The sequence below is a fragment of the Ceratotherium simum genome, chromosome 12 (genome assembly GCF_057802395.1).
Source record: "Ceratotherium simum simum isolate JZ-2026a chromosome 12, ASM5780239v1, whole genome shotgun sequence".
Taxonomy (NCBI): Eukaryota; Metazoa; Chordata; class Mammalia; order Perissodactyla; family Rhinocerotidae; genus Ceratotherium; species Ceratotherium simum.
Genome location: NC_141911.1, coordinates 61,355,627 through 61,383,011, shown reverse-complemented (window position 1 = coordinate 61,383,011; position 27,385 = coordinate 61,355,627). Strand labels below are relative to the sequence as shown.

At 35.6% G+C, this 27,385-nt stretch overlaps 1 protein-coding gene across 1 annotated transcript in view; it reads left to right on the top strand.

The window, feature by feature from the left end:
- The first annotated feature begins 1,871 nt into the window (after positions 1 to 1,871).
- Positions 1,872 to 27,385, top strand: part of MYOZ2 (myozenin 2) — a 38,200-nt gene continuing 12,686 nt past the window's right edge. The window contains exons 1-4 of the mRNA XM_004426542.3: positions 1,872 to 1,998; positions 2,562 to 2,650; positions 17,984 to 18,153; positions 23,614 to 23,743. Coding sequence (XP_004426599.1) covers positions 2,575 to 2,650; positions 17,984 to 18,153; positions 23,614 to 23,743 — 376 coding nt within the window. The 5' untranslated portion in view covers positions 1,872 to 1,998; positions 2,562 to 2,574. The remainder of the gene's footprint in view (positions 1,999 to 2,561; positions 2,651 to 17,983; positions 18,154 to 23,613; positions 23,744 to 27,385) is intronic.

Below are 27,385 nucleotides of genomic sequence, written 5' to 3'. Positions count from 1 at the left end.
AACGCAAAAATTTGCTTAGAAACAATTGTAATAGATTCGCTTAAACCTACCATCTACTACCGTGAACTCTCAAGCCTATGATCAGGTTCCAAAATGTATAACCTATTTCAGTCTCATACAAAACAACTTCTCCCGCAATTGACCACCATCTTCTTAGAATCAAGTAACTGTTCATTTATTACAATCCTATTTTTCTCCTAGTGTTTGGCCAACAGGAAGAGAATTCCAAACTCATGCCAAACCTTTAATGCATTCCACAATTAATCTCCAACCCACTCATTTATTCATTCATTCAATGAATACTAAGTGCTCACCATATACAGACACAATTCTTGCTGCTGAAGATACAGACAAAGCCCAAGCCCTTATGGAGTTCACATTTTAGCAAGAAAAAGAGATACTGGAGAGAGAGAGAGAGAGAGAGGGAGAGAGAAAATAATGTTGACATGTTCTTGTGGCAAAAATTGAGGGTTGTCACCCAGTAACCATTTATCTCCTTTGTCAGTAAGTTAACCTCTGAATTTTAACTGGGCACGTGGCCACCCAGAATGAAATCTATGTTTTCCAACCTCTCTTGAGCTATATATGGCTATTTGACTAAGTTCTGGTTAGAGGGACATAAGCAGAAGAGGTCTGAGCAATCTCAGGACATGTTCTGAAGGAGAGCTAATGTGTCTTCTTCATTACTTTTTCTTTTTCCTGCTGACTGAAATATGAACACGCTGACTAGAACTGGAGCAGCCATGTAAGCCCAAGGGGTCTGCATTTTAGGGATAATGGAGCAAAAAGTTAGAAGGCGACTGAGCCCCTGATGATTATGTCAATCACACCAACCTAAAATTATTCACCTCTGGGCTAAGCTTATGTGTGAGAAAAACAAACTTCCATCTTTTCAAAATTTCTGTTTTTTGTGGTTTTCTGTCACTCCCATTTGACTTTAATCTTAACTAGCAAAAAAATATAAAGAAAAACTGTAGCACAGTAAGGGACTAGAGAGAGACACCATGTGATATTTTAGGGCAATTGGGGAAGGACTGAAGGAGGACTCAACAGTTGAGTGGAGTCCTGAACGCGTGAGAGAGTGAGCCATGTGGGTGGCGGAGAGCAGGTCCCAGGAAGTGGGAAATGGTAAAAGCAAAAGCCCAGAACTGGGAACATGCTTCTGTGTTCAGAGACCAGCAAGGAGGCCAACACGGCCTACCTTCCAAACCTCTTATCCTGTCATTCTCCCAAATAGGAATCCTTGACTCCAGATCTTGCAGAGAGTGGCCAACTTTGTGGGAACTGTTCTCTAAGGGTCTCTTCAAAAAGCATGACCCAGTTATGAGTCTAAACTTTTACTCAGAGAGCTTCATGGCTCAACCTTTAACGCCCATTTAAAAATGCTCCCCCCCTTCACCATTCAAATATTACCCATTTTTCTGAACCTCACGTAAGTTCTCATTCCTGCTTAAGGGATGGCTTTATTGACCCACCCCATATTGTTTTCTTTCTTCTTGAAACTCCAGAGGTACTATTGTCCATACTTTCGTTTTAACTGTTAATAACCTATCATTCTGTTCTAGTTCACGGATGTGTCTCTTGCCACCCCAATTAAGATGTAGCGTGAGAGCTACATCGTACAAAATTTTTAAAATCCCTTTTGGCTACTATCTCTTCCAACAGAAGGTGCTCCATAAAAACTTTTTGTATGTTCATTCAACCATCTCACAAACTAGAAATACAATGGAGAGAACCTAATCTTTCTCTGTTCCTCCCTTTCGCCAGGAAGATATGAGTAGCTGAAGTATTTGGTGCTATATATAGTCAGCTGATGTCAGCTGGATGCCGCTCTCTTCAGAAAGGCTCAGACCCCAGTTTGAGTCAGAGCTAGGGACCATGCCGTCCCAGGCTCAAGGATAAAAACCATCGGGCCAAAGTGCCATCCATATTCCATCTCCAGTCTTTCTTCCACAAATTGGGATTCATCCCTGCTGAAAAGCACGATCTAAGAGCAAGGTGAGTATATTGTTTCCTAACATGTTTTATTAGTCAGTTTCCAAGGAAGTTCAGAATTGTGACTCATAAGTGGGCATTCTCTGCTTTTAGGGACAGCTGTTGATGCCAATATTAAAATGTCATCACCAAGAAGTTCTGGTTTAATCTGGGGTCCTTTCTTCATTCTTACGGTTTGCTGGAATTGATGTACTGTGATGCTGGTACAAATGAAGGCCAATAAGGAAACGATGACAGATTAAAATAAACTGTGGAAAAGAGAGAGGGTGGGGAAGGAGGCCAGCTCTTCCATTGTTTCTCATTGCCTGATGACCATTGTGCTAGTGTACAGATAAGACTGGGCCTGAAACTCCGAGAATCATTCTCTGTTTACTGTGACATTCATCGCCTGTCAATGACTAACACGCTCTGTCACCAGACAAGGAATGCATATGAAAGTCTTTCTGGAGAAAGCGATAATGAATCCTTAATAAAGAGCAAAGGGGCTCTCTTTCAAAAGGATGATTATAAAATACTCTAAATGAGTTCCTCACATTGTCTCAATAACGTTCCTTTATTTTTAACAGGAAACAAAAAACCATGCTATCACATAATGCCACGGTGAAGCAGAAGAAACAGCAAGCATCAGCCATCATGAAAGAAATCCATGGAAATGGTATCAACAAAAATTATTCGTAACAATAATATAGCTCAGCATTAATGTAGATCCTTCCTGATGTTGTTTAATATTCTATAGTTTACTCTCTTTGAATTCTTGCTATCCTGTCATAACAAACCTGGAGCTCCAGGGGGTGTGGACAAGCCTATGGTAACTAAGCCTTTTGTAGTCATCCTTTCTCATTTCGAAGCTATTTTCAGATGAACAACTGCTCTAAAGGAATGAAGCAATCTGACAGCTGATGTACATTCTGCTTGGCTTGCCTTTCACATTATAAGTTAATATCACTCTCAATTTTTTTTTTTTTTTGGACAGGTCTCATACAATCTTGTCTTCATTGTCCATTGCATATGGTCTATCTCGATTTCTTTTACCTTATATTACGTAAATCATCTGTTCTATCATCTTTTTTTTCACAAAAGCTGTCAAATTGGAATTCATATTCATTGTGAATTTCTTTAACCCTGAAACCAGTCTTCATATTTAGCAATTGATTTACCAAGATATTCTGTGTGGAAATCTACTTTTATTTATAGTTTCTAGGAAAATATAAAGTTCTTGCAGTCACCAAACATATGATTCAAAAAATTTTTAGTATAAATTAGATGCAAGATGATATTGTACTCCTCCCTTTTCTTTAAGTTTTAGCAAATAATTCTAGAAAGCAATGCTTTATACATTGCATTTTCATTGTTATAAAGGAAATACAACTTGGCTCATGGCAAAGGATAACATCACGTTTAAAAGTTAATAAGTAGAACATCTAGACCCTTTTAAGGACTGATTTGAGCCATTCCAGATATATTTGTGGAGTTTTCAGGATGCCTCCTTATTTCCCCTGTATTGACAAAAAATGTAACCTTTTACCTGAACAATACCGAGACATAGAGGCATAAGATCTGATTGTGGCAGCTGCAAACAGGGGTAAGTATGATGTTTTCATATTGCACCTTCCATAAAGCAACCTGAATAGAACCACTCAAAGATTATTTTAGATGCTCCCCACACAATGTAGTCATATCTGAAGGGTCCTGCTAAGTTTTGTCTTCTATTTTCTGCAATACAAAATCGCCATACTGGATTCAATTTAGTTCCCATGTTTTACTATGATATCACACTAGCTTGGAATAAAGTGAGCATAATTCTGAATCAGATCCCAGAATTGAATTTGCACCAACCCAAAGATTTGAAATTCATGCTTCTTTTAAGTTTTTATGCTTTTTTTGTATTTCCTGCTTCAGGTAGTTTACTTGAAATTGTTTGAATAGTTTTCCTGATCAATAAGACAACAATCAGACAATCACTTGTGTTTGAGACTAAATTATTTACCTTAAAACTAGGCTTGGGATAAGTTGTCGTTTTCTAATTGCATCATAATCATAAATCAGTGGATCTGTTTAATATATTCCCAGTTTAAATGATGTGTTGGGTTGTACTCTATGTTAGTCCTGACATAGACCTATAAGGAGAAGAATATGTTTCTTTTTTTGTATAACATAAGTTTTTAATTGAAATATAGAGAAAAAATACAATTATATCTCAAAGGGGAAAACCCCCCAAAACTCCTATCTCACCACCAGTAGGTCCTGGCTGTGTAAAGTCTCCTGAAGCCCTCCCACCCAAGTCATGCGTAGATTTCCAGCTCACCTAAGTGGAGTCACATGCTCTGCCTTTTTTAGGAGGTCAAGTATTCCAGATAACACAGGGGTAATCACGGACTCTTTTTAACTCATCTCGGATAAAATAGCTGAAGTACTTTATGAAACAGCTTAAATAACTTCCCTCTCTTATTTCCTCTGAGATCTTATATGGAGCTTTAATGTTTGTGTACAACATGGTGTTTAAAGACCCAAGCTAGGGGAGTATCATTTTTCCTAAGGATGCAGAAATGAGACATGGACTGCAAAGAAACCTTTTTGGGAATAATCCTCCAAACTTTCAAACGCTTCACACCAGTGAGAATCTGAATAATTTAAGATAAAGCATGCAACTGTTTCAATCTAATTATAAGACCAAATAAACCAAATTTGAACTGGATTGTCCTTTACAAAAATGAACAGAGAAGGACTTTTTCAAAGCCTTCTCCCACTCCTTTCTCCCCTTGCGTATCAGGATGTTTTCTTTTTTGCAGTATCATAACTCATTTATTTTTATATCACTTACAAAAACATTTAGCCTGGAGGAAAATGAAATGTGACAATGAGACAGCTAAACGAGTTGTCTTCTAAACATCAGCTGGGAGTTCAGTCCAGTTCATGTTGTAGGGGAAAGAGACTATATCCAGTGAGACTTTGAGATGAATCAGTACAAAAATATAAGAATCAAAAGGAAGAGTTTTACATCAAAGCACTCATTCCATCTGAAGGAAAAATAACCTCGAAGAATTACTGAGAAATCCTGTCTACATAGACTAAAATACATAGAACTGGATAGCATGAGTAAAAATGTAGATAACTCCCAGCATCTACTAACCACTAACCCAAATTGTTACTCAATATGGATCCATTATGATTTGATGTCAAATTATGTACCAGAAGCAAAATATACTACACTCCCAACAAATAATTAACAAAAGGTATGCCCTAACACTAAGGCTGTATACTTTCAGATTGACCATGCTTATCACCATGTCATGATCATCATCAATATTACAAGTTTTAGAGCTGATGATGGTAGCTGCCTTGTGTTACTATTGTGATACTAAACCTGGAAGCTTTGTACAGAAGTATCAGATCCATGTTGCTACCAGCTAAAAAGTGTTATTCTGCAAGACACACAAAAACACAAAAATATTTTGCCACTTTCTATGCATGATTTAGCTATGGGGGCAAGAAAAGATGGCTTATAATTGTTCCATTTACTCCTGAATCTGTACATATTCTCCAGTGTTAATCACCTTCCTCTCTCACTCAGTAACTCCTCTGAGACTTGAATCCTGAAGGAAAAGAGAGAGGGCAGGATAAAAGGATAGGGAGCAATAAGTTGATAGAGAAAGAGGAGGAAAAAGAATGAAAGGAGGAGAAACGCCCTAGAGCAACTGGCACCTGTCCAGAAATGGTGGGGAGAGGAATTGGAATTAAAATAACCATGGGAAGAACGGGGAGGATGCCGTCCCCTGATCTTAGGCACAGACACTGCTGACGGTTCAGAAGAAGAGCTTCAGAACTAGGGAGGACCACAGTGCCTCTTAAGGCTGCTTCAGTCACCCTACAGTTTTTCACCTGGGCTCTGCGAGGGCTTTTTGGTATGCTTTTTGTTTGTTTTTTTCCTTCATGACAGCTTTTCCCAGCACACAGAAGAGGACTGTGTAGATTGTTTTTGTGATTTCAGGAAAAGAGTTTAGCTTTGTGGTTTGAAAACAGGAAGCCCAGGTTCTAAATGGAGTGCTGTTGCTATGGGCCCAGGAGCCCTGGGCTCCAGACCAGCCATCAGATTCCTTATCTGAAAATGAGGAGATTGGATTTGCTGATATATCTAATTCTAAAATTCCATGATTCTAATTTATTGAGCTATGTGCCCAAGTCAAACAGTGTATTTGAGTGTCTCCACCAATGATAAAGGGAATGATACTATTGACATAACTCGCAAAAGCCCTTTGAAAAGTACAGAATATAAAATCTCGAATTTCAGATGAATGATTGTATAAAGCCTCTTGTACTTTTTCTGTATAAGCATATCTTAAATTGTAATTAATCAAGTCATCGATATCAAAACGAGGATACCAGGACGGCCTTAAATATCACAGACCAAATGTAAAAAATGTGAGGGAGAAAAAGAATTTAACCCAAGGCTTCAGTGTACAAGTTTGTTAGTTTTCTTTGGTTTAAAATTTCACATTAGCATCCTCATAACCCCAAGAAAAAGCATGTTTTATTTTGAAAATTGATGTGCAGTAATGTCTTGTGAATTCCTAGATGTTCTGAGCATGCCATAGATTACTAAATCACTAGTAAGCCCCTCCAAAAAAAGCAGCAGCAGAGAGCTAGGTTAAATTCTAGTTTACACCAAAGTTGCAATTACAGTGTTTAGTTCTAGCCGTACCATTCCATCATCCTGGTTTCTTTGTTGCCTTTTTCACTCTGATATGCTCTAGATGTACATCCAATACACAGTCCTAGATGATTCTCTTAGTGTAATTCAATACGTTGGTAATCTCATTTCTTAAATGTTTATGGATTTACACAGCTATTAAATGATAATATTTTAATTAATAGTAAATATTTGAAAACTTTATAGAATTGTCTTAGATTTCAAATCAAGGTGAAGAGACATGAAAGATGAAAATAAAGAATCCCAGGTGGGTTTCAAAATCCACTTTTTAATGTAAAGAAAATTATTAATAAATTTTTTATCAATTGTAGTCTTTTCAGGCATTATTCAAAATCACAATCTGGACTACTATCTTTTATATAATATGTATATATGTATGTTGCATCATGCAAAAATGTATATGTTATGGACTATTATTCAATCCATATAGGCCAACTGTCTGTAAACAGGCAGGAGAGGCCTGTGCAAGTGCAGAGAAAAATCTCTTGACCTCAGTGAGGCTTCTAAGTAAATCAATAGGACCACCCTAAAGCAAATCAGCTTCAGTTAACTCCCCTCCGGTGGTTTTGCCCATTTCACCAGAATTGCAACTGCCAGTGAATCATGGGGAAGCAGCTTTGAAAGAATTTTGTCTTACTACAATTATCTGTAAGAAAGTATCTTTGCAAACTGTGAATTGGATTCACTGATCTAACCAAATATGTTACTTCGGCAGGGTCAAAATTTCAAGTTAAAACTACAGAACTACCTATGCACACATAAATCTTTGTTGACTAAGTTTCAGAGTGTTAACCTCTGAAATAAATGTGAAAAAAAGAATGTTTCCTTTTGGAAGAATTTAAGTCCAAGGTCTGCTCATAAGACTGCACATTGAGGGAAGGTTTGGAAAAGAAATTGATCACATTGTCAAATGTCATAGATATTCTCCTAATAAAATGCACTTTTCCCTTTGGTTTCTAGTACTTACAGTAATGTGGCTCCACAGCATGAAAGTGGAAGAAAAGTATACTCAAAAACCAAAATATTGGAACTTTCTAATGTAAGATTTTAAATCTTAATTTAACCACAAAAATATTGTGCATTTGAGGACACTATGAGAAAGAATATTGGTAACAATTACTTAATATTTCTGGTAGATGAAAAATTGTGGATTTTTGGTGGAAATTAGATTAAGGTCAAGACCCTAAAGTTATATGTCTATGTCTTTATACAATTCAATATTTAACTATTCAAAAACAATCACTGATTTCCTTGAAATAGTAGCAAAATATAATAGATTAAGTCCTATAATACCTTTAAAGAATAAATAGAAAATTCTGGATCACTATAAATGGCATCAGTAGGAAAGTATGCCTAGCAATATTATTTTCAATAGATGATCTAATGCCACAAAGACAACCTTCTAATCCATCAGGGCAAGAATATGCATCCTGAATAAGTTATATCATTTATCAGGCATCCAGATTAAACACACTGTTCAGACCCTGCCCAAGGGTTTGCAATAAAGGGCAGGGAACAGCTGAACACAGAATTCCATGTGCCCAGTTGACAGCGTTCTTCACTCTGAAGATTTAAGTAATGAGAATGTTCATACGTTAGATTCTCCAACTCACAGATGGTCTGGAACTCCTGCTCCACTTACATTAGAAATTTAACTATTGGAAGAGAAGGTAAAAAAACCTCGGAGAATTTAGTTTACATCTTTTGTTGTTTGTTTATGCAAAACACATTGACAACATATTCGTGTGTCTAGTAGTATGCTAGTAAATATTTAACAACTGGTTCTTTGGGAGGAAAAATGCCTTGGTTTGTAGAGTTTGCCAATTTCTGCAGTATAAATATTCCCACCATGTCCAATTTCAAGCTACCATCAAGGAGGCACTGAATGCAGAGTTAGGAAGAGATGAGCAGTAATACAACATTGTATAGTATTTCCAACATACAGATACAATAGATATAAATAACGTCAAGAACATAGATAACAGCAAAAAGTGGTAAAAGATTTAGAAAGTGATGCTTTTTGAGTATTTATCGCTTTGTTTTTAATATAATTTACCTAATTATTAAGTTTGTGTAATTTAATTTTAATAACGGTTGTATTTACTGAATTTAACTACTGGCTCGCAGAATTCCTGAAAATTTATCACTTGACTCTTGGGAGCCAGTACAAGCTTGCTCCAGCCCACCACTGGACTTCTCCTCTGGTGCTTCTGGCCCCAGAGATCCGTAATACCTTCATATGGTCGCTCAAAGACAATTAACTCACTGTCTATTACTTACGAGTAAGAGGGAAAAAATTTAGGCATAAAGGAAGCGGAATAGAGTATGAAGAGTAAAAAGTTGAGAGTTCGTCAATTATTTCGTGTGACTTCTCTTCCTTTTTCCTTTTTGTCTCTTATTTCTCCTCTCACGTGGTATAAATTTCCTAGTAACAATGGGCTGTACCAGCAGATTATTTCTTTGAGTTCTCCATTGAGGGTAGATAAGGTCTTCATGGCTTTTGTTGCACATCTATTCCTTGGAGAAGCTTGAGTGATGGTTGTAGTGCTTTGCTAAAAAGGAGTGAATGTTTCTTATGAACCCAAAGGAGCCTGTGGCCAGGGGTATAACCATTTTTTTTTACACCTCTGCTCTCTTCTCCCTTTCCTCTTTGAGACTCCACTACTGGGCTTCTAGGCTAGCCTTCTTCGCTCTTGCTTGTGATTCCAATCTTGTATACTTTTTGGACCTACAACAGTGAGACGAGGATCTAGAGAGAATAACTATATCAGTTAGCATGCTTTTAGTTGAAAATAACAAAATCAGAAGTCAATTTAGCTTAAAATATCTTCAACAATAAGGGAATTGACTGGCTCATGTATCTGAAAAGTTCAGAGGTGATCTGGTAAGGCTTCATCGAGCAGCTCAAGTGTGCCATCAAGGACCCAGTTTCTTTCTCTGTCTCTGCTCTGATTTCCTTGGGGTAAGCTTCATCCCAAGCCTGGCTCTATCATTCTGCCAAGTACTTGCCAACAGTTGCCTAGGCAATATTCTTCAGTGCTTACATGCAGCGGAAAAAGAAAGTATCTTTGGCACAACATTCACAGATAAGAGTCCTGATCTTCACTCTCATTGGCCTAGGTCAGGTCACATACCTGTTCCTGAATCATTCACAAAGGTGATGAATTCCTGTCAAACACACCCCAGGAGACTATTGTAAATCTCAGGGGCCAGAGGGATGGAATTCACTTAAGTCACATGGTTATTTGAGAAATATTGGTGGAATCAGCTAATATTGGGGGCCGGTCATTAGGAAGAAGAAAATGAGATAAAAACATTTTCTCAGATTTTTATCTCGGGGCCCCAAAATTAAATTTACGCCACAGCTTAAAATTTAGAATTTATAGGAATTAACGTAATAATATGCTGTTCCTTTTTCTAGCACTTCTATTTTCATTTAGCTGTTTATAATGACTCGAATTGGTAATAGAAGGGAGGAGGAAGAGAAAAGTTGCATCCCTGTTTTGGTTTCTTTATAGAAAAACTTTGTAGCCTTAATTGTAAGGAGAAAGATGCCATTACTGTGAAGACTATCATCTCTGTGTCATCTCGTGGCTGCCAATTCTGGGGCATTTTTCATTTCTTGAAAATGTCCCATTAGAAGGACCTTTCAGGAAAAACCTAAATTTGTTTAAAAATACTATTTGTAACATATAATTACATTACATGGGATATGTATTTCTAGAAAAGTTTAATGGACAAAAATCTGTGGATTTTGATTTTCTGTTATTATTTTATTCTCTTCTTCTATCTGCATTGCTAATCGAATTATTTTAAGAAGCATTTAAAGAAGTTATTGTACCAAATTACTATAAAAAATGAGTCCTTCTCTCTTGTGTGATCTAAAGGGAACTTGCTCTTGTGATTCCAGAATCAAAAAGTTGAAATTGCCCACCCCTGTCACACTTTCTAGAATATTGAGGTAGGTAGTCAGAGACACTGAAAAATAACCTGGCTCCTCCTTTCCTGCTCCAAGCACACGGTAAACGACTCCAAACACTTGCAGATAAACAAAGGGGACTATTCCCTGTCGAACTCAGCACAGGTGGCAGAGGAATCCCAGGCAACTGTTATAAAATACCCTCATCTCCTCTGCTGTGTGCCTTCTCTTCCTCCTGCATAAGCTATTTCTGCCATCCCCGGGGATTGTAAAGCACAGATTTTTTTATTTTTTTTTTGGCATCCTAGAGAGCAGACAAAGCTGTTCTGCACTGCATTAGGAAGGGCTATGAAATTTTTTTAAACTTTTTTTTAACAACAGACTTTATTTTTTAGAGCAGTTTTAGGTTTACAGAAAAATTGAGCAGAAAGTATAGAGTGTTCCTATATGCTCCTTCTCCCAACACACAGTTCCCTCTATTATTAAAATCTTGCATTAGTGTGGTATACTTGTTATGATTGATGGACCAATATTGATACACTGTTATTAACTAAAGTCCATAGTTTACATTAAGGTTCACACTTTGTGTGGTACTGTTCTATGGATTTCCACGAATGCAAAATGTCGTGTGTCTGTTGTTAGAGTATCATACAGAAAAGTCACACTGCCCAAAAAACCCCAGCACTCCACCTCTTCATCCCTCCCTTCTTCCCCCGACGCCCCAGGCAACCACTGGTCCTTTTACTGTCTTCTATAGTTTTGCCTTTTCCAGAATGTCGTATAGTTGGAATCATATAGTACATAGTCTTTACAGACTGGCTTCTTTCACTTAGCAATATACATTTAAGGATCATTCATGTCTTGTTATGGCTTGTAGCTCTTGGTTAAACTTTTCATTTTGAGATCATTGTAGTTCACATGCAGTTGTAAGAAATAATAGAGCTATCCCGTGTACCTTTTCCCAGTTTCCTCTGATGGCAACATTTTGCAAAACTGTAGTACAATATCACAACCAGAATATTGACAATGATACAGTCAAGAGACTCCTGTCAATCACTAATCTGCTCCCCATATCCCTATATATATTTTGTTTGTTTGTTTCAAGAATGCTATATAAATGGAATCATACTGTATGTAACCTTTGGGGATTGGCTTTTTCACTCAGTGTAATTCTCTGGAGATACATTCAGGTGTTGTGTGTTTCAATAGTTTGTTCCTTTTTATTGCTGAATACCATGGCATGGATGGACCACAGTGTTTTTAACCATTTACCCATTGAGGTACATCTGGGTTGTTTCTGTTTTTTTATTATTAAGAATAAAACTGCTATGAACATTTGTATATAGGTCTTTGTGTGAACATAAGCTTTCATTTCGTTGGGGTTCAGTTTTTAACTGAACCTACTAAATTATTTTCCAGAGTGGTTGTACCATTTCACATTTCCAACAGCAATATAGCAGTGATCCCCTTTTTCCACACACTCCCCAGCATTAGGTGCTGTCACTATTTTTTATTTTAGCCATTCTGATACATTCTGGTTTTAATTTGCATTTCCTTAATGACTAATGATGTTGAACATCTTTTCATATGCGTCTTTGCCATCTGTATATCTTCTTTTGTGAAATGTCTCTTCTTGTCTTTTGCCCATGCTCCAATGGGATTGTTTGCTTTTTTACTGGTGAGTTTTGAAAGTTCTTTATATATTCTAACCTGTCGTCAAATATGTGTTTTGCAAATATTGTTTCCCACTCTAGCTTATCTTTTCATCCTCTTAACAGAGTCTTTCTTGGAGTAAAAGTTTCTAATTTTGATGAAGTCCAGTTTATCAATTTTTCCTTTTATGGATTGTGCTTTTGGTGTCAAGTTTAACAACACTTTGCCCAGTCCTAGATCCCAAAGGTATGATCAGGTGATTTTTCTTCTTTAGCCTGTTAATATGGCGGAATACATTAATTTTTGAATATTGAACCAGCCTTGTATCCCTAGAATAAACCCCACTTGCTCATGGTGTAGAATTCTTTTTATATAATGTTGAATTCTATTTACTAATATTTTGTTAAGAATTTTTGCTTGTATATGCATGAAGGATATTGGTCTGCAGCTTTCTTTTTCGTGTGTTGTCTTTGTTTGGTTTTGGTATCAGGGTAACATTAGTTTAATAAATGAATTGGGAAGTGTTCCCTCTTCTATTTTCAGGCAGAGATTATGTAGCATTGGTGTTAATTCTTCTTTAAATGTTCGGTAGAATTCTCCAGTAAAACCGTCTAAGTCTGAAGATTTGTTTTTTGGAAGATTTTAAAATTATAAATTAATTTGCCTTATAGTTATGGGATTAATCAAATTATTTACTTCATGTTGGGTGAGGTGTGGTACTTTGTGATTTTCAAGGAATTGGTAAATTTTTTCTGTTTTCAAATTGACGTGTAGAGTTGTTCATAATATTCTCTTATTATCCATTGCTATCTGCAGTATCTGTAGTGATAGCCTCTGTTTTGTCCTAATATTGGTCACTTGTGTCTTCTATATTTTTTTGTGTGTCGTTCTAGCTACAGATTTGTATTTTTTATTGATCTTTTCAAAAACCAAGTCCATGCTTAATTGATTTTCTCTATTGTTTTTCTGTTTTAAATTTGTGCTCTTATTTTCTTCTTTTGCTTGCTTTGGGTTTATTTTGCTTTTATTTTTCTAGATTTTTGAGTTGGAAGCTTAGAAAATTGATTTGAGACTTTTCCTTTTTTTTTTTTACATATGCATTTATTGCTATAAATGTCCCTGTCGGCACTGCATTATCTGTGTCGGATAAATTTTGATATGCTATATTTTCATTTTCATTCAGTTCAATGAATTTTTTATATCCCTTGAGACTGTCTTTGACTCATGGATTATTTAGATGTCTGTTGTTTAGTTTCCAATATTTGGAGATTTTCCTCTTATCTTTCTGTTACTGATTTCTAGTGTGATTCCATTGTGACTAGAGATCATACTCTGCATAATTTCATTTCTTTTTAATTTGTTTAGGTTTATTTTATGGCCCAGGAAATGGTCTATCTTGGTATGTGTTCCATGGGCACTTGAAAAGAATGTGCTTTCTGTTGTTGTTCAGTAGAATATTCTATAAATGTCAATTAGATCCTACTGGTTGACGGTATTGTTGAATTCTTTTATATCCTTGCTGATTTTCTGTCTGTTGTTCTATCACTTGTTGAAAGGGATATTGAAGTCTCCAACTATGATTGTGGATTTTGTCTATGTATGCTTTAAGTTCTACTAGTTTTTGCTCCATCTGCAGCTCTGTTTTTTGGTGTGTACGCCTGTAGGACTTCTAGGGCTTCTTGGTGGATTGACACCTTAATCATGACATAATGTCCTTCTCTGTGCCTGGTAATTTTCTTTGCTCTGAAGTCCACTTTATCTGATATTAATATAACCACTCCTGCTTTCCATTGATTAATATTTGCTTGATATATCCTTTCCCACCCTGTTACTTTCAACTTGCCTATATTACTATATTTGAAGTGAGTTTCTTGTACACAGTATGTAGTTGGATCATGTTTTTTAGTCCAATCTGCCAGTCTCTATCCTTTAATTGGTGTATTTGGAGCACTTATATTTAATGTAATTACTGATTAAGTTCATCATCTTATTTTTTTGTTTTGTTTGTTATCTCTGTTTTTAATTTCTGTTTTCTTTTTCACACCTTCCTATAGGATTACTTGAACATTTTTTAGAATTCTATTTTTATTTATCTATAGTTTTTTCAAGGGTTTTTGTAGAGCTTCTAGTAGTTGCTCTAAGTATTACATTATATGTGCATAACTTATCAAAGTCTACTGATGTTGCCATTTTATCAGTTCAAGTAAAGTGTATAAACCTTACCTGCTTTCACGTTCCTTTACCCTCCCTTGTCACTAACATAATTGTCTTAAATATTTCTTTTAAATACATTTATAATTATATGAGTGTTATATTTTTTGCTTCTACCATCAAACATAATTTAGAAAACAAGAGGAGAAAAGAAGCTTATTGTATTAACCCACATTTTTGCTGGCTGTATTCTTTCTTCATTCCTGATGTTTCACAGTTCCTTCTTTTATTGTTTCCTTTCTGTTTAAAGAAATTCCTTTAGCTATTTGCTATAGTTTGAATGTTTGTATCCCCCCAAAATTCACATGTTGAAATCTTAATGACTCATATGATTGTATTAGGAGATGAGGCCTTTAGGAGGTGATTAGGTCATGAGGGTGGGGCCCTCATGAATGAGATTAACGTCCTTACAAAAGAGAACCTGGAGAGCTCCTTTGTCCCACCATGTAAAAACACAGCAAGAAGTCAGCAGTCTGCAACCCAGAAGAGGGCTTTCATCAGAACCCAACCATGCTGGCACCCAGATCTTAGACTTCCCACCCCTAGAATTGTGAGAAATAAATTTCTGTTGTTTATAAGCCACCAGTCTGTGGTATTTTGTTATAGCAGCCCAAACCATTCTTTTACAGTAGGTCGCCAGGTAACATATTCCCCTAGTTTTCCATCATCTGAAGATATCTCAATTTCCCCTTTATTCCTAGAGGATATTTTCACTGGGTATCAGATTCTGGGTTGACAAATCTTTGCTTTCAGCACTTTTGTGCCACTTCCTTCTGGCCTTCATGATTTCTGATGAGAATTCCACTGTGATTCTCATTTTTATTTTATTTCCACAGGTAAGTTGTCATTATTCTATGGCTATTTTCAGGATTTTTTCTTTGTCTTTAGTTTTTAGAAGTTTATGATATGTCTTGTTGTGGCATTCTATAGATTTATCTTGTATAAGATATTCTCTGTTTCTTGAATCTGTAGGTTTATGTCTCTTGCCAAATTTAGTAAGTTTTCAGCCATTATTTCTTTGAGTACTTTTCCAGCCCCAGACTCCTTCTCTCCTTCTGGGATTTCAATGACACAAATGCTCTATCTTTTGTTATAGTCTCACAAATCCCCAAGGCTTTGATCATTTTTCTTTTCAGTCTCTTTTTTCTCTCTTGTTCTTATTGGGTAATTTCTATTGTTCTGTCGCACAGTTCACTGATTCTTTCCTTTGTCCCCTCCATCCTCCTATTGAGTCCATCCACTGAACTTTTAATTTTAATTATTGTATTTTTAGTTCTAAAGTTTCCATGGGGTTGTTTACATCTTTTATTTCTCTGCCACAATTTTTTATTTCTTGGCTAAAGATTTCTATATTTTTTTTCATTTGTTTCCAGAAGCTTTGTAATTGCTCTTTGAAACATTTTGATCACAACTGCTTTAAATTTTTTGTTAGATAATTTTAATTTCTCAATCATCTTGGTATTGGCATCTGTCTTTTCTCATTCAGTTTGAGATCCTCCTGATTCTTGCTTGGCAAGTGATTTTTTATTTGAGCTGAAAATTTTCATATTAGGTTCTGAGACTCTTGCTCTTATTTAAGCCTTCTGTTTCATCTATCCTAGTCTGATGCTGCTTCAGCAGGAGGAGGAGAGTGCCACCTTGTCACTGCCAGGGGGAAGTAGAAGTCCAGGTTCCCCACTTGGCCCCCATTGAAACTTGAAGGGGGGGCTCTTAGGTTCTGCTAGGAGGGGGCAGGAGTTTGGGATCCCCACATGGTCTCCACTACCACTGCAGGCAGGGAGGGCTGTTATTGGCCAACGCAGATGAAAGTTCCAGCTTCCTGGTTGACCTCTTTTATACCATCCCTGTGGGAGTATTGGAGGACCTTGTTACAGCCTCACAAGGGTAAAATTCTGGGCTCTCCACAGAGGCTTTGTTGAGGGGAGAGGCCAAAGATTTTTTCTGTGGTATTTGGCTGAAGCAGAGTGGCTATTGTCTAAAAGTTTTCTGTCTTGTTAGACTGCTCCTTTACTGGTCTTTTGCCGGGAGAGAACAGTCTTCTGTTGGAGCTTTTTTTGTCTGTACCTGTTGGCGTTTCTGGGTTGCTAGCATTTTCAGCTATAAATGGGATAAAGGAGGCTAAAAGAAAACCCAGAGAATTCACCACCATGTTGTTCCTTGGGTCCTAAGGTCCCTTGCTGGTCTGCTTCTTCTTTCCAACTTTCAGAGTCTTCTTATGTTTGTTTTATACATAACATCCAGGATTTTTAGTTGTATTTAGTAGAAGTATGGGGGAAAAGTATACCTACTCTATCTTCTTAGAAGCGGAAGTCTTGACATTATAGTTTTTATAATTAGCGGAGCTCTTCTCCATGTAAAGCCAAAATATGTCAACAAATTGATTTTTTTCAAAGCAAAAGGGGGAGAAAATTTAATAAATAATTCTGTTGTTTTATCTCTAAAAACTTCCAAAAGCCTAATTATTAGGGTTAATTTGTCACATCATCAAAAAATGTTGTCCCAATCAATCAGAATAATTATTTATTTTAATGATGGTCCAATTTTTCTTCCTGTGCATTTAACAGCAGTCCACACTGGCAAAAGAACTCGGTGGCTTTCGCAGGAATATATTTCTGGTTAAAGGAGGGAGTGGAGAAGTTTCATCTCTTTTGGATTTTAGAAAAGTCCTTCAGTACTAGAAACAGAAAATAACACTCATTTATTGAACATCTCCTATACTTAAGGCATGGGGGTCATAAAGACTAAAACATAAAGAAAAATGCAAACTGTAAAATAAGAAAAATGGAATCAAGTAATTGTGATTCAGTTCTATGGGAACACAGAGAAGGCATGAATAATTATGAATAGAAATTTTAGAAAAGGGATTCACAGAAATGGCACTTAAGCTGAGTTGAGAAGGATTTGTTCCTTCAGAACTTATCTTCTGCCTACTTTATGCTAGGCTCCTTGGTGCTGGATGCAGATTGAGTGGTATTTTCACAGAGACAGAGAAATAGGGTGATGTGGGTGGAAGCATAGGCATTCTGGTAATAAGGACAGCTAAAAGTGATACATAAAAACGTGGGGAGCAAAACAGAGCTTATTAAGATAACTCTAAAGCAGTGTTATTCGAAAACTCACCAAATACAGAAAGTCTAGATTCTACTAATAGTGCCGTTAGCTAACTTTCATTCACTCTTTCTACGTGCCAGGTACGATACTAAACGCTTTACATGAAGCATTTTATTTAATCCTCATATCAACCCTATATGGTAGGTATTATTACTATTAGCCCCACTTTGGAGATGAAGAAAGTGAGGTTTAGAAAAAATAAGTAGCGTATCTATGCTCATAGAGTTAGAAAGCTGTGGACAGGATGCAACCTAAGGCAGTCTAAGTAAAGAGCCTGTATCTTAGTCACCAGACTAGCAGACAGCAGACAATAAATCATGGAATGTAGCGAAGCATTTAAAAATACTTGCCTTGAGGTTTTCATGCACGTGAATATTGTTTTACAGATGTAGATGGCATAGACCTGGGCAAAAAGGTCAGCATCCCCAAAGACATCATGTTGGAAGAGTTATCCCATCTCAGTAACCGCGGTGCCAGACTATTTAAGATGCGACAAAGAAGATCTGACAAATACACATTTGAAAATTTCCAGTATGAATCGAAAGCACAAATAAATGTAGGTATAAATTGATCTTGTGGTATCTAAATAAATGGACAGCATTTCTAAATTTGTATGTATTACTAGATTCCCAAACAAGAATTCTACATATTTTCTTTCTGTTGATTCTGTTAGATGTATTTTTCATGATAATGAATAGTTTAGGTGGGTAAACAAAAGAAGTATTATGTATGATATGAGTATCTTTTCGGTTCAATAGGGACATTGTAAGCTCATAGATTTGGCCCTGAAGAACTGGTCTGTTCTGCTAAGAGGAGGGAGAGGGAGTGGAGAGCAGTGGTACTAAAAGTTTCCATGGTCTTATCACCAGTAGTTAAATGTTTGGGATGGAAACACTTCCAAAGCACACAGCGCTCCACAAAGTAAGTATAAGCATTTTATTGGCTGAATATATCCTGGCATCGAAACGTGCCTGGGAACCACAGACACAGTCCATCTCTCAAAGCGTTTATTCCACATTGTGTAGGGAAGTCTGAGACCTATTTACAACAAAACCAATGTGGACAAAAGTCTTTAGACAAAGTTTTCCTCAACCCAATGTTAGTAAACAAATGGATAAACAAATAAATTAGATTTTACATATTACATTAATCCTATATTAATTTAAACTGTCTTTTAGAGAGATTGTAGAGGAAGAAGCTCATAGTTGGAAAACAGTTAGCTTTGGGGAAATGGCTTTAAAAACAGAATACCGGGCATGAAGAGTCAAAAAGGAATAGTGCATTGGTTTGCACTTTGAAGAAATGGTGGAGACTACAACAAATGTAAATTTTATTTACTGGGGTTTCTGCTTAGCTACGAGAAGTCTGCAAGTTTACTTATGAATTTAAACCTGAAAACTTGCCAGCTGCTCTTGCTAATAGCTTGTTTTGAATGGACAGCTCACTTCTTTACAGCAAACAAACCGGTGCCACTGAGATCTTTTACCATAATTGCTAAAACACATTATAGAACTAACATCCACACCCACAAACACTAAAATTTTACTCATTCTCAAAATTTCTACTTCCCTTGATCAACATCCGTGGATTGAATCTACTTGTAATTATGAATTCGGCTAGGCATCAAGTCTTATTCAACTACGGTATTTACATTTATCTGGGATGATTTTTCATTTGAAGTCATGGATAAGTATAATGTTATGTTACTCTATAATTATGCCCAGTATCCTCTTATCAGAAAATGTCTGTGGCTAACACAGTATGAGCCTAAAATAATCCTTATCCCAGCTGACAGAGTCTGATTATACAATCATATTCTTTCAATAATGACAATAGAGAAGCAGCTTTAAGGAGTAATATAAAATAAGGTGGCTCAAGGAAATTCTTTGAAAAGTCATCTACAAGTCTAGACATCTGAATAGATGAATAACGCCAGTTCCTATAACTTACATTTACATCTCTAAGAATAATGCTTTAACTACAGTTCTGGAGGAAGGTACAATGAGATTAAAAATGTCCTTATGAATGCAACATATTCTCTCATTACTAGTATTTCAAATTATTGACAATGATCTTATACATCTGTGATCAAATGTTCTGATTATACATAAAATGAATAAGAATATGTCTTGATAATTTTTCAATATTCTTAGAAGATTGGGCACTAAATAAATATAAAACTGGCATATGGGGCCGGCCCAGTGGCATAGTGGTCAAGTTTGCGCACTCTGCTTCAGCAGCCCTGGGTTTACGGGTTCGAATCCTGGGCACGGACCTATGCACCGCTTATCAAGCCATGCTGTGGCGGGCATCCCACATACAAAGTAGAGGAAGATGGGCATAGATGTTAGCCCAGGCCCAATCTTCCTCAGCAAAAAGAGGAGGATTGGCAACAGATGTTAGCTCAGGGCTAATCTTCTTCACCAAAAAAAAAAAAAAACCTGGCATATTGAAATAAACAATTAAGTGCTGATAAATAACTCACAGCAATAAACAATAATAAGGTATGCAATGAAGTCACATGTAGTTAGTTACATAACATACTCTGAAGTCTGATGAAATTTACTGCTTTTTCTTTAGAAATGAGCAAAGTAGTATTCAAGGAAGTATATCGATTGACTTAACACCATAATAAAGAAGACTGAAAGACAGCTCTCAGAACTCTAGAGTTCTTGGCATGGACACCTATCATGGTGTAATTAAACGAGACTGGCCTGGGAACCAGGAGAACAGGGTTTGGTCCTGGCTCGTCCACAAGCAGTGTGATTTGCAGTTAATTTAAAAGTTTCTTTGCCTTTCTGGACCTGTTTGTTTTCTTATTTCTAAAATAAAGAAATGGACTCAAATGTTCTCTAAGGTGCCTGCTGGCTTTAATGGTCTATGTTCTCTGATCTTAATTTTAAAAATGACACATATAATAAATCATTGAGGAAGATAGTGAGCCACATTATATGATGATACATTTGCTTTATCAAGGTACTTAATTGCAACTTGGAGCAAGCATTGTTAATATGACAAGAATTAAAAAAGTAATATGAGATTCAAGTCTATTTCCATTCATTTATTTATGCTTTTGGCAAATATTTAGTGAATGCCCACTATGTTCTAGATATTATGCTGGAAGCTCAAAGATAAATAAATACAGCCTTTGTCTATTGATGGAAAGACAAAATAACATTGAAAGATGGAGAACAACTATTTACTTACAATCTACTTCTAGAATCATCTTTATGTGATTTATATCACATTAACCTAATTTATTGACTACATTTTCCGAAATAAGCTTTTACTTTTACTGCTTCCCTTGAGCTATAGACATTGTCAAAATAATTATTTAACTTCTATTTATGTATTTCCTTTTTTATTATAAGGTTTAGAACATCATTAGATGAAAATATAAACCACCTCCCTGGTATTAATGCCATAGAAAATAGAAAAAATAAGTTCAGCTTTGGGCTGACTCTACTGCCGAGAAACTGGCAAATTCAAGCCACACAAACCTCCAATGGCGTAAACAGGAAATGTGCATTCTTAAAAAGAAATCAAAATACGTTGCTCATTACATAAGCCGATTTTGAAGCCTTAGTTCATGAACTGATCAACTTCTTATACAAAAGACAAAAAAGGAAACAGATGAGGAAAATAAGCACTAAGGAAAAATAAAGTAGAAGAGTGATCCATGATAGTTAATACCCTCTTCTATAAATCACTACAAAAGGATATTAAGCAAACAATCCACATTTTACAGTTAAGACTACATATGTATTCAGTAACTATGAACTCTTTGAAATCCCTAGAAATCTTTAATACTGGGAAAGGGAAAGTATACTATAAAAAGTAATTCTGAAATAAGACCAAATTAAATATACTAGGATTTTGCACATACACTTATTTTATTCAAAAAATAACTTCTACTACGTATTTGGCACAAATTATAGAACAGATTTTTTTTTAAACCCTTTTATTTCAATTGATATTTCAACAGAAATCATGTAATATACATTATACCTATGTTTTTAACTCACATGTTTATAACCTGTAAGATACTGCTCTGGTTTTATTTTATTTTATTTAGAACTTAACTGAAATAAAATAAAACAAAACACATTTTCATTTGTCTTTTCAACTTTTCCTGCAGGGAATCACATGTGATGGAACTCTATAATTTAAGGTTCATGTTTAATTAAAATAAGTCACTACCCAACTCTTGTAAAGCTTTGTGGGTACACTTAACAATGACAATAGAGGTTTTGGGCGTCTCCTGATAATTAATGACTAGCTAGAAAGAGCTGATTTTCCTGCTCATTATTAATCCCCACGAAAAAGTCTACACAGAAGGTCAGTATTACAAGTCTTAAACTAATGTAGGTAGACTGATTTGTAAATTTAGGTAAAATTCATTTCATGGACACATTTCAGGAACTTAGAAAAAGTAATTCTTTATAAATGATACATTTAAACTTCCTATATTTATTTCAATTGGCTTTTTATTTATAATTAATGTTAGAAAGAATGTTCCTCTTTTTTAAGAGGTGGTGTAGGTTCAGAAATGAAAAAAGATACTAATCTAGTCAATTAAGTTGAACGCTCAAGATAATAGCTAAATTCAAAATACTGAATGCTAACGTATCTGAGCACAGCATTACTTGTCTTTAGAAATTGTTTCTTATTGTCTGTTGCATAAAATGCAAACTCTTATGCCCAGTAATCAAGACCTCGTACTGCCCTAATAAACCTGACCTCTCATGCCTTCTTGAGTTTTTCCACAAGTCAGCTCACCATTGCTAACATATGCCCTACTCATTTCCACAGCGACTTTCCCCATGGTGCTGCAGAGAATAAGGTGAATGTAAGAGGCACCTGGAGAGTGGCTGTGGGGGGGTGAAGCCTGAAAACAGGATAAACTTTATTTCCTTCATAATTTTATCAGGTGAGGCCCTTAATTTATGGCCTTTAATTATGGTAAGTATTTGGACTTTAGGACAAAATAGTCTTTTACCCTCACATTTCTATAAAGGTAAATAAGCATTAAAATGTAAAATTGTACTTCACCATATCGTCTTATAAATAAATATAGAAATGAAAAAGCATTATAAAATATTTTCCGCTTGTCACACAGAAAAAAGTGAAAATTTGTCTTTACTTCGCTATGCTCTTCACTAAATTTTTCTTTCTAAACCTAAAAGATATTTGACTTTATGTACTTCTTAAATAGATTGGCTTCTTTTTAAAATACACATATTTCCCATACATAATTAAAACAATGTTTCATTATAGAGACAAGGCCTATCTATCTTCTGAGGACATAACCTACTACAATGTCTATTTTTCTCTGTTAAAAGGTAAATTGACTGTTTTTAAAGTGCTATATCATTGCCATAGAATAAATCCTGACTTATAATAGTAAAACAAATTCACCTAAAACTTAAAAGACAAACATCTCTTTTAAGCATTTTATTTTCTAGAAATCTCAAACTTTTCCTTCTACAAGTCCATGCAGCTTAAAGTACAATTTTTTTTTGTTATACACGACTGCTGTTCAAATTTCAGATTAAATTTTTCAACAAGACATATTAAAGAATCTAATTAAATCTCAACTATAAATAAAATAGTAATGTAACAATGACTAAGCCAAGTGTTTGTCCAGTATGCTCTATAATATTAAATTAGTAAAGACTTAAAAATTAAATAGATTCACCTTATAGGGATGTTGTGAATAGTAAATTAAATAATTGATACAAAGTCCTAGACACAGTGCCTGGCACATAGTAAGGCTCAATGAATTATTATTAAGTGAATTATCATCATAAAACAGATCTTAGATTGATATCAGTAAAATTTCTCATTCCATAGCTCAACCAAGTACAATGTAAATTATCGAGGCCCCAGGAAACGAGGAAGTGGCATTGTATTTAAAATCTAAATATACAAGTGGAGTCTTGCACCTATGCTATCGCCTATTGGTGTATCCAATACGTCTGAGTTTTCAGCAGAGTTTATTTTTGATCAAATACAGTACAATATTGCCATGCAAAATGAGAAACTGGATGGAAGCAACCTGGAAATTGGTTCTCAGCCAGCTCCGTTTACTCCTCCCAACACCCCGGACCCACGAAGTCCACCCAATCCAGAAAGCATTGCACCAGGTAATTAATCCCCTGACAAATAGAACAATAAAATTGCTGTGCACTTAAATATATGACTCAAGTCATTTGAATCCAACAGTATCTAATGATACAGCTTTTCTCATTATGTATCTATTTTGTGGGTAAGTTCAAGATAAATGTAAAGATTTAGACCTAAAGGAGTCATGTAAAACATTTATAGTAGTCTTATGTTCTTTCAGATGGTCCATTGTATTTGTTGGCAATCATCGGTTATATTAAAAATTAAGTTGGGCCAGCCCCGTGGCTTAGCAGTTAAGTGCGCGTGCTCCACTACTGGCGGGCCCGGGTTCAGATCCCGGGCGTGCACCAACGCACCACTTCTCTGGCCATGCTGAGGCCGCGTCCCACATACAGCAACTAGAAGGATGTGCAACTATGACGTACAACTATCTCCTGGGGCTTTGGGGAAAAAAAGGAGGAGGAGGATTTGCAATAGATGTTAGCTCAGAGCTGGTCTTCCTCAGCAAAAAGAGGAGGATTAGCATGGATGTTAGCTCAGGGGTGATCTTCCTCACAAAAAAAAAAAAAAAATTAAGTCATTTGTAATGATATTGAAATTATATTTGTAAAGGACTGTATAATTTATGAAGTACTATGATATGTATTGTCTGCTTTAATTTCACAATAACTCTATGACATATTTATTACAATCCTCGTTTTACAAACTAAGAAACTGAGCTTATGAATGGCTATAAGCTCATATTGACTGATCAAGAATTAAATGCAGGTCTGGTACCAAATTTACAGATCTCTAACGTGAAGTGACCTTGTGGAGATTGCTTTCATTATTCTCTGCTCCCTTAGAGGACTTTAAATACAATCCCTTGAGATTGTATATTTGTTTATTATTTTAAAAGAGAAGTAAATCCTTGTCCAAGTCAGTATATGTTATTTAGAAATATTGTTAGATTTTGAAATATTAAATCTTTCACAAAAATTATCTGATCTAGTTAGACAATACCTTTTCAAAATAACTTACAGCAAGTATCTTTAAGTATTTCCTCAAGTGTAATGTATAAAGTAGATTTTTTGTAATTTCAAAGACTTTAATCTGGAAATTAGCAATACCTGTCATATTTTTATAAAATAAACAGTAAATTTCGCAAAGTACTTCTAGAATTCTTCTCAAATACCAATAATGTTTTTGAAAATATGTAAGTAAAGCAACTGTATAATATTAAATCTTCTTTAAAAGTAAGTTGAGTGTCAGTCATTGATGAGCTTAGACTTATTAGGACATTCTTACTGAAGACACAAGAAAAAAGTATTGACAGATAGAACAAAATAGCATTGAAGGAAACCAAGCACTCAATATAATGCACAGAATTTGGAAGTGAAGCATTGTAATAAAGTTCTCAAATAGCTTTCAAATAGCTTTTTTTGTGGCAGAAAAGCAGGTAACAGATTCTACATATACAGCATTAAGCACGTGGGGGAGAAACAATTTTTAGAATCAGAAAGATCTGGATTCAACCTTCTGACTCCTTCCATCCCTGCCCATCTTACTACTGTGGTAGGAAAGACAATAAATCCCATTGAGTTTGTTTTCTCGGTTTATAAAATAAGGAAACCAAATCTCACTGCACAGGGTCATTGTGAGAATCAAATGTGATAAGCATAGTCCCTAACACATAATAAAGTACTCAAAGTTAATCCTTTCCCTTTTCACTTTTATATTCTTTTTTTTTTTTTTTTTGTGAGGAGGACTAGCCCTGAGCTAACATCCGATGCCAATCCTCCCCTTTTTCTTGAGGAAAAGTGGCCCTGAGCTAACATCCGTGCCCGTCTTCCTCTACTTTATATGGGCCGCCGCCACAGCGTGGCTTACCAAGCAGTGCTTCACTGCGTGCCTGGGATCCAAACCTGCGAACCCTGGGCTGCCAAAGCAGACCACGTGCACTTAACCACTTGCACCACCGGGCTGGCCCCGCGCACTTTTATATTCTTAATATATACACATATTCTTTTAACTCCAACTCCTGTACTGTAACTGCTTACTTTCTAATGTTTGGAGTATTGGGGTTTTTTTAATAGGAAAGAGAAGACATATAGAAAAGTTTGTGTTGGATCAATCTGGTACTCTCATCACTAAGTCAGAACTTTTATTACATGATCATCATTATAAACTATGAAATTGCAAAAAGAATAAAAATATTAATCTGTACCCTCAAGGAATTCATACATAGGAGACAGGACAAATATCCACATTATATTCGTAGTCTCACTTTATCTCTGCATATATAATTTAATATTATATATGCATTTTATTGACTGCCATCTTATTTACTGCATGTGTGTATATGTGTATATATATACAAATATATATTTACATATGTAAAGAGAGATGTTACAAGGATAAATTCATACAGCTATTTAAAGCTAAATATCCAGCTATTAAATATTAGGAAATGTCTATATAATATAGACTAAGAAAGGGGAAAGTTTGGAGGTTATCACGTAGTTTGCTGTGAAGCAAGAGTAATGGATCCTTCCTTCTTGGTTGATGAATTGAAAAGTACAACCAATTCAGGAAGCAAACTATAGCTTATTCCAATTTAGCAAAAATTGTTGTTGATTAACCTACCATGTATCCAAAAGCCAACTTTTCTCAAACGTGAATCAATAAGAGTATTTTAATGCCATAACACTGTAGGAATGAAGTTCCTTGGAATTCAAATTAGTTATATTAAAAATATATATTTAAAAGTCAAATAGGAGGGGCCAGCCCAGTGGCACAAGCGGTTAAGTGCATGCGCTCCGCTGCGGCAGCCCAGGGTTCACCGGTTCGGATCACACCACTTGTCAAGCCATGCTGTGGTGGTGTCCCATATAAAGTGGAGGAAAATGGGCATGGATGTTAGCCCCAGGGCCAGTCTTCCTCAGCAAAAAGAGGAAGATTGGCAGATGTTAGCTCAGGGCCAATCTTCCTCACCAAAAAAAACAAAAAAAAATCAAATAGGAAATAGTAACATGTAGCATTACTGAATTGCAATATTTCTGAGACGTTAAACATATGTACATTCTTTCCTGTAAATAATTCAGCATATCAAAAAAAGAAAAAAGTTATTAGTTAATTCCACCTATAAAAAGAAATTGGAAAACCTGGAACATTCAAAAATGCAAAAAGATTAGACCAATTATGATCCTTCAATTCAATAGATTGTTATGAAACCCTTAAAAGGATTATGAACATGATGTGGAAACAGTCAAAAGTATTTCAAACAAAATTGACTAGAAATAAAATATAAAATTACATGTACACTAGAATTATAGTTACATGATCATTATTGGTTACAGGTGAAGAAAAACTGGGGGAAAAAATACACAAAAGTAAAATAATCATATCCAGGTAGTGGGATTTCAAGGAATTTTTAAAAATATAAAATTTTAAAATTTCCAGTTTCTATATGGCTGACAGCTGATCAACTTTAGGAAAGGAAGAGGAAATAAAATGTGGTAGTTACAATAATGTAGTTATGTATATACTATACAAATTGAAGACACAAAAAAAGTGATTCTGCTTTCCTGGGGGAGATAGGAATGGCTACATAGAAGAGGTAACCTCAAGCTAAGGCTTAAAATAGGAATTTGTAGGTGACAAGAATTAGGGAGGGCATTCCA